Source organism: Sciurus vulgaris, assembly GCF_902686455.1.
Source record: "Sciurus vulgaris genome assembly, chromosome: 17".
Taxonomy (NCBI): Eukaryota; Metazoa; Chordata; class Mammalia; order Rodentia; family Sciuridae; genus Sciurus; species Sciurus vulgaris.
Window position 1 is genome coordinate 69412614 of NC_136478.1, and position 8283 is coordinate 69420896.

At 43.5% G+C, this 8283-nt stretch overlaps 1 protein-coding gene across 1 annotated transcript; it reads left to right on the forward strand.

Annotated features, from left to right (window-relative positions):
• Nucleotides 1–445: 445 nt before the first annotated feature.
• LOC306648278 (pituitary tumor-transforming gene 1 protein-interacting protein-like) lies at nt 446–2784 on the forward strand. Its single transcript, XM_079118266.1, has one exon. It carries the CDS (start codon nt 461–463, stop codon nt 962–964), a length of 504 nt encoding a protein of 167 aa, XP_078974392.1. The 5' UTR covers nt 446–460; the 3' UTR covers nt 965–2784.
• The last annotated feature ends 5499 nt before the right edge of the window (nt 2785–8283 follow it).

The window sequence follows — 8283 nt, forward strand, 5'->3', positions numbered from 1 at the left end:
ATGTCCTAGTCTCTGTAACTTTCCTGAAATCAAAGAATAAAGCTTAGTCCTTAACCTGATAATAAGACACATATAAATAAAGATTGCCAACATAACTCTTTAGATCTGCATTTCCATCAGAAAACAGAGCTCCATCTGATCTCAGGTTAATCTTCAAAATCTGTGCTTATAAATCTTTATTTTCTAATCCTCCTTTGTAACTCACTGAACTTGAGAATTTGGTCATGCTAATCATAGGAAAAGAGGAAAAAATTAGCTTCATAATAAGGATATTTTACCTAAGATTTGTGAAGAGTCCTGCCTTACCTGAGATAAGGCTCTGCCTCTCACCCTGCTGCTTGTTAGAATGGATCCAAAGTAAGACAGACTTTGACCTCCGTCGCCCCAGCTCTTCCGGGCAGAGGCCGCGGGGCTGGCGTCGGAGTAGTTGGTGTCGAGACCGCTGACCAGCCCACCGACCATGGTGCCAGGAGGGGCTCGCGGGCCGATGCTGCGCTGCGGGCTGCCCCTCGCCAGCGGCGCAGCGCAGGAACCGCCCGGAGCCGGTTGTTCTCAGAACACAAACGGATCCTGTGAAGAGTGCCTGAAGAATGTCTCTTGTCTGTGGTGCAACGCTAATAACGCATGCTTGGACTACCCAGTCAGAAAAATACTGCTCCCTGGCTCTCTCTGCAAGCTGAGCTCTGCACGCTGGGGCGTTTGCTGGGTGAACTTTGAGGCGTTGATCATTGCCATGTTGGTCTTGGGGGGCACCGTCCTCCTGGGCATCACTGTCTGCTGCTGCTGCTGCTGCCGGTGGAAGAGAAGTCAGAAGCCAGATAAAGGTGAAGAGCGGGCCATGAGAGAGCAGGAAGAAAGGAGGGTTCGGCAGGAGGAGAGGAGAGCCGAGATGAAGTCGAGACATGACGAAATCAGAAAAAAATATGGTTTGTTTAAAGAACAAAACCCGTGTGCGAAGTTTTAGGACAAGTGGAACACGCCTTCGACAGATCAGGCAGTCCCGGGCCCTGCAGGCGTGTGCTGCCCAGCACAGGCGGGGGCCTGCTCCACCCGGGGCCAGCCTCCAGTAGGGCGCTGGGTGCTGCCCTGAAAGGACAATCCTGCTCTTGCCCCTGCAGGCTGTGGCCTTCTGTCCCTCCCTCCTGTTTCTGCATTTAGTTGCTCAAGACGTTAATCTCGTTGGGCTCTTGCTGTTTTTCCTTCACTGTCGCCTGCCCGTCTCAGTTGTCAAGCTGATTACCAGGTGAGCAGCCTGACGGTCCAGATGTGCTGGCAGATCTGCTGCAGCAGCCCAGGTCCCACGGCCTCTCTTCACCAGCAGGCTTCACACAGTGATGGGGAAGGTCACTTTTACTTGTGTCATGGGTGATCTGACCAGTCCATTGTCATTTCCCAAAAAATCCATGGGTGGCATCTGTGTGCCCATTTCTTTGAACCTTTGTACATGTTAACTCAGGTAGCTTTCTGTTGAAAACAGTGTCCCTTACATAGTCTGATAAGGATTTATTTTCTAACTGTAACTATACTGAATAGCATTAAAGAATAGAATAGTTAAAATCACCTTACTTTTTTTTTTTTTAATAAATTTTGGATGCCCCACCAGGAGATTTCCCCCCTCATGTTTTCATGTAAGAGTTCAGACTCCTCTGGGATGACATTTTTTGATTTGCATCTTTGATAGAACTTGAGCATCTTTCCCTGTGGAACATGAATGCCCACAGGTGGGAGTGGGTGCTCTGATGCCCACCTCACCTTCCCTCCAGCCCCACCAGCAGCTGGGCAGTCACGTGTCCTTGGAAATGCTCTCATGAGCATTGGCCCTCTGCCTGCCTGTCAGGCTGTCTGTCTAGGGGGGTGGTCCTTTTGGGATCATGGGTTCTGGCAAGTCTGCCCCAAAAAGGGAGAAGTTCTGTGCACAGGCCAGCCCCCCGTGAGACCCAGTATGCAGGAAGCCCGTGTGTTGGGCCTGCTAGAGGGCCCTCCACATACTGCCGCAGACAGGCTTGCCTGCCTTAGCAGTCCACCTGTCCAGCTGCACTTCAGCTCAGACTTCTGGAGGGCTTCTTTGAGGTGGTGTCTGTAAGCTCCTCAGGGAAGCTCCAGGTGCCCCAGAGTGTGCATTTCTTTAAAATCAAGACACGTGAGTAGTGAACAGACTGTTCTTGATGACCGGACAGCTGGACACTTTTCCTAAAGATACTAGACAATACTCCCAGTTGCCAGGTTGCTTTGATTCAAGAGAATTCCCCCTGGGAATGTTGGTGGGCAGCCCCTGGAGCCGACTGTGTGTTCCTCCTCACCCCCAATGGTGCTGTGGACTGGTGATGGGCAGGTCACCTCGCAGCTGCACTGTGGATTCTCACACACTAAGGAAATGGCCCTTCACAAATGCTTTAGTCTTATTTTTCTGACTTCTTGGGCATTTGATAGTAATTTTTAAAGTTTTCTGAAACATTCCTAAGTATGTTATAGCAGTTGTCAATACTTGTTTATTCACAAAAGACACTTTCTAATAGACTTTCATGGACTTTGTATTAACATGATATTGTGTCTGTAAAATTACAGTTTGTTTCATGTATGTTGCTGAGTTGAAAGCAAAGCGACCAGTTGTTAAATACAGTGTATTTGATTCTCATGTCAGGTGACTTGAGGCTGGTCTTGGTTGAATTTTTCTCTGAACCGAGGCTAGGGGCAGCCACACGACCGTAAGTTCGAGGAGACCACCGCATTCAGAGTGCCTTGCCTTTAACAGTTTCCAATAAAATGGCTCCGTGCCTGCTTTTGTGCACCAAAAAAAAAAACAAAAAAAACAAAAAAAACAAAAAAAACAAAAAAAACAACAACAAAAAAAAGAAGCAAAGTAAGACAGACTTTAACTCATTTGAAGTTGTGTTCAAAGTTTGATGTTTGTTGTAAAGATTACTGTGATCTCAAACAGGGGATTTAATGAATAACTCAGCCAAAATTCAAGATAGCTATTGCACAAACAATGTTTTACTGTTGCTGATTCCATTTTGCATTTTCCTTGTAAACTATGTTGCCTAATTAATTTTTGCAGAAGTATTGCTTCAAGAGCAAACACCGTCAATTAACTTGAAATAGCAAGGCATCACCAATAGGACAGATAATATAAACCCCGATTAGATAAAAGGGGGTATATAACTGTAAAGTCATAGATATTAAAGTTAAAGCCCAGCACTCTTACTTAATGACTGGTGAGATTAACTTGCTGGATGTTTAAGATCAAACTTAGAAATTGAGATTAAATACAGAGGCCTAGAAAAGCCAGTATTTAGATCTTGCCCTCAGTGTCAGCCTGAATCCAGGGAACAAGAGAACTTCTCTAAGGGTCTTTGCAACTCTGGGCCACACAAACTCCCGATCAGGGAGATTGATGAGACCACTGGAGGATGAAAAGCCAATCAGTGCACCTGCTGCAGAGGAGGGTCATTGAAAAAGGGATTTGATTCTTCCAAGGAAAGCCAACTCATCGAGGAGACCCTGCCTGATGGGCGGCACTAATGGAGCTAAGAAACTGCAGTTAAGTTCCCTATGAGTGACCCCTGTGGGAACTCAGCCGACTCTTAACAGACAGGAACAGGTCAATTTGACCAGTTTGGTCTTAAACACCGAGCAAAACAGTTAAAACTGAAATATAGCCATTCTTGGGCATTTAAAAGAAACAATAGTTAAATGCAACCTAAGATGTACACTTGTGTTAACCCCCTAGAAAAAATAAATTCTGGAAGCTACAAGAGAGAGATTCTTAGGCAGATGTACCTGCTAAGTACCAAGAGAAACTGCCAGAATCAGGAGTTTTTAGTCAGTTTAAGGCCTACAGATCGTCCTAAGCTACATAGGTATGTATGCTTAATCTATGCTTGCTAGTATGATTATCTAGCCCTAAGTCACAGGAATATAGAGATCTCTACTAAACGCAGGTTACACCAACAAGAGGACTTAATTATGCAGTCACTGCCAACCAAGAGCTAGAACAGCAGCTCCAGAAGGCAGTGCAGGCATCTGCTGCCCCCCCCCCCGACATCCCTGCAAAGATGAATAACATTTACTGCTCAAGTTTCCTTGCAGAACTGTCCAGCCCTGGACCTGACAAAGGGGGAACATGCCTGTTCCTAAGAGAAGAATGTTGTTGCTGCATCAATGAAACCCGTCTGATGGAAAAGCAACGTCGAAACTCTCAGACATCTAAATGAAAGGCTGAAGCAAGAAGAATCGAATGACCCCTGGCCAGGATGGCTGAACTCCACTCTTGCCACCTGGCTGACCCCTACCCTTACTCCCCTCTTTGTGATAGAATTTCTGCTAATGATTGCTCCCTGTCTTCTCAGGTTTTCCTGGAACCACATGAGTGAGGTTGCCAGGGTGACATACAACCAGAAGCTCCTACACTTTTATAGCTGCCTCCCCACCGACCTAGAACCCGAACCTTTCCTTCCCTACAACTCCCCCTAACATGCAGGAAGTAGCCAGATGGACTCCGGAGCCCTATATCACCAAAAAGTTCTGGATGTTAGGTTGGAATTTGGGTGACTACAAAATGGATAGTGGAGGAACTGAGGCAAAGGGCACAGCTACACATGGCAACCAATCAAATGGGCAGGAAAACTCCACTGAACCTTACCTCCTCCTGTCAATCAGCAGGACCCCCACTCATCGTAGACTATAAAGACCCTGGGCAGCCAGTGCCTCGTGCAGTTTTCTCCAGCTCCCTACCCTTTCCTGTAGCCCAGGGGACTGGGAATTTCACCCGAGAGCCAAATTCCAATAAAGCTTGCTTTGGCTGCTTTCTGACCGATTTTTATTTGGCCACAAGCTGTGCCCCCAAGCTTACACTAAGCAAAATAAGCCAATCCCAAAAAAACCAAAAGCTGAATATTTTCTCTGATATGCAGATGTTATTTCACCATGGTGAGGGAGAATAGTGTTACTTTAGATTAGGTAGAGGGGAGTAAATGGAGGGGAGGGGGTGTGGGGATAGGAAGGATAGCAGAAGGATTCAGACATTGTTACCTTGTATACATCTATAACTACATGACTGGTGAGATTCTAAATCACATATAACCCGAAGAATGAGAAATCGTACTCCATTATGTATGATGTATCACAGTGCATTCTGTCATGTATAACTAATTAAAACACATTTAAATTTTTAAAAAAAATTAATACACTAGGAGTTACAAGTGTAATCCATTTAGATCAACAAAACCTCAAGGACAGGCCAAAACTGGGAATCAAAAGATCAAAAGTGAAGAGTGAAGGACTGGGGCAACCTGGGAGCAGAGCCTATGGAGCCTATGGAGTCCACGGAGGGACTGTGCTGCCCCAGCTACAACCCCCACCTCAGGAAAGAGGAAGAGACTTGGCAGGTGGCTGGATACTGAGCCAGCCTGTGGGAAGCAGGCCATGCTCCTGGGCCCTAGTGGAAGGGATTAGCATGGAAGGGAACGTGGATGACCCGATGGCAGATTCTCATCTCCCTAGTCCCTGCAGTGGTTGCTTTACCACTAGTCAAGGTCAATATCACAGAATCCCATTTCTAAGCACGTCCCCAAGGATACAGTGCAGAAGACAGTAAGAAAGTTCTTAATAGGACCCACAGTAAAAACCTGGAAATGGACATCACAAAAACAGATGAACTCACTCTGTGTAAAAAGGTGGATACAAAAAAAATACAAAGACAAAGGCACAGCAACAGAGGGTAACCATGGGTGGCCATGGATGACACACAGCCACAGGATGGCTATGAAAGAGAAACCATTTTGACAAGGTATAAGCTCTTTAACTGTCTGCTACATTTGGTTAAAAAGTAACTTATGAACTAAGTATGTGAGGATTTTTTTTTTTTTTTGTATCAGGGATTTAACCCAGGGGTGCTCTACCACTGAGCCACATGCCCACACCTTTTTCTTTCTTTCTTTTTTTTTTTTTGAGACAAGGTGTCTCTGAGTTGCTGAGATTGGACCCAAACTTGCAATCCTCCTGCCTCAGCCTTCTGAGTCAATGGGATTACAGGCAAGCATCAGCATATCTGGCCACATCCCTTAATGTCAGCAGACCCTGGAAAGGAAACACATTTCACCAAGTGGACATGAAAGATTTTAAATCTTCATGTAAGGATTGACTTGTCTGGATGAGTATTCTGACTGATTGATGTGAGATAATATGAGCAGTTCTGCCCCTTATTTTATATTAAACTGAGGTAAAATTCAAGTTAAAGTGTATGATTCAGTGGAATTTAGCACATTACAATGTTGTGCAAACATCACCTCTATTTTCAAAAACACATTGTGAGCTCCACAGGAAATTCTAGATCTCATAAGCAGCCACTCTCAAAACCCCACAGTCCCTGGAATACACTAATCTGCTTTCTGGTTCTGAATTGATTCTGGAGAGTTCACATAAATGAATTCATATGTACACTTTGTATTCAGCTTCATTCACTTAAAATGTTTGTGAGGTCCACTCATGATACAGCATGTATCAGTAGTATATTGATATCTATGGCCGAATAATATTCTGCTGTATGACTCCACTATATTTTATTAATTCATTCATCCACTGATAGACATTTGGGTTGTTTCTACTTTTTGTGCCTACTGTATATAGTGCTGTGGACATTCATGTACAAGTACCATTATCACACTCCTCAATTCTTTTGAGTCTAAGTATACCCAGGAGGAGAACCTCTGGGTCACACAGTTTAACTTTGGAGGATGTGCCAACTATTTCCAAAGTGACTCTTCCATTTTGCCAGCAAGATAATGATTCTAATTTCTCCATCTTTACCCAAACTAATAATTTTCTGTTTTATAGCAGCCATCCTAATGGATGTGAAGTGATATCTCATTGTGGTTTTGGTTTTGATTTTGCTGATGACTCAGTCGGCTATACAACTTTTCATATCCTTGCAGGGTATTCAAATATCTTCTATGGGGAAAAGTCTATTGAAATCTTTGACCATTTTTTAATTAGGTTATTTTCATCCTGCTTGTTGAATTGTAGAGGCTAGACTCAAACGTGCAATCCTCCTGCCTCAGCCTGAACTCAAGGGAAATGAAGTGGCCAAAGGGGACATCCTGATATTAGAGGTAACTTCTCATTCCTTCACCAAGGACTATCTCAGCTGTGAATTCTTAACCTATGGTCTTTTTACAATGAGGAAATTTTCTTCTATTTCTAGTTTTGAATGTTTTTATTATCAAAAGGTTATGGAATTTGTCATCTGCTTTTTTTGATTAACTGAGATGATCATGTATTTTTGTTCTTTCCTTCTACATATGTGATATATTTCAGCAACTGATTTCTTATGTTAAACTATCCTTGCATTTCTGGGATAAATCCCACTAGGCAATGATGTACATCTCTCATTCATTTATCACTGCTTTAATCTTTCTTATTTCCTTTAGCTATTTTATTGTACTCTTTTTAGCAGTTTAAAGTGTAGCCAGATTACTAAATTAAGATATTTCTTATTTTTTTAGTATGTGAAGTTGGCTCTGTACCCATAGTTCCACATGCATGAAAGAAATGTCTATAAAGTTTAGTACAGGTACAGTTTTTTGAATATTTTCCACCTGTGGTTGGCTGAATCCACCAATATGGTGCCCATGGCACAGAGGGATGAATGTATTTTGCCATTTTGTAAAATGGTCTTGAAAATTCAGATTTGGGTATTAGAGGGAGGTTCTGGAACCCATCCTCCACCAATACTAAAGTATGACTCTATGTTTTTACAACTAAAAAGTCCCTCTTATAACTCCTTTTGCTGCATTTCATAAGTTTTGGGTTGTTGTGATTTTGTTTTGTTTCCAAAAATTCTGTAATATTTTGCATTTTCTCTTGACCTGTAAGTTAAGACTATGGTTTAGAGAAAGACCTCAGTAGGATGATGGATTGACAGATCCTAGCACTTTTTACCCTACAGAAAAAGTGCTTTAATGATCATGCATGGGCAAAAACATCTGTACAAGACTTCTGGAATGCAAATGAGTTTACAGCCCTGTGGAAGCATAGAAAGTAGACACATTAAAATATGTCGTAGGGACTGTCCCACTCTTCCCATCTCATTCCTCCCACAAGCTAGGTGCAGCACCATGAGATCCATGGTTAATGGGTTCTCCCATGAGGGAGGGTAAACTGACTCTCTGGCCATCCCTGCTCCTTGATACCTGAGAGGTCTGATACTGTCACGCTACATGAAGGAATGAGCATGATTACATCACCTGGGTAAGCAAGAACAAAAGCAGTGGACTCAACAGTCAA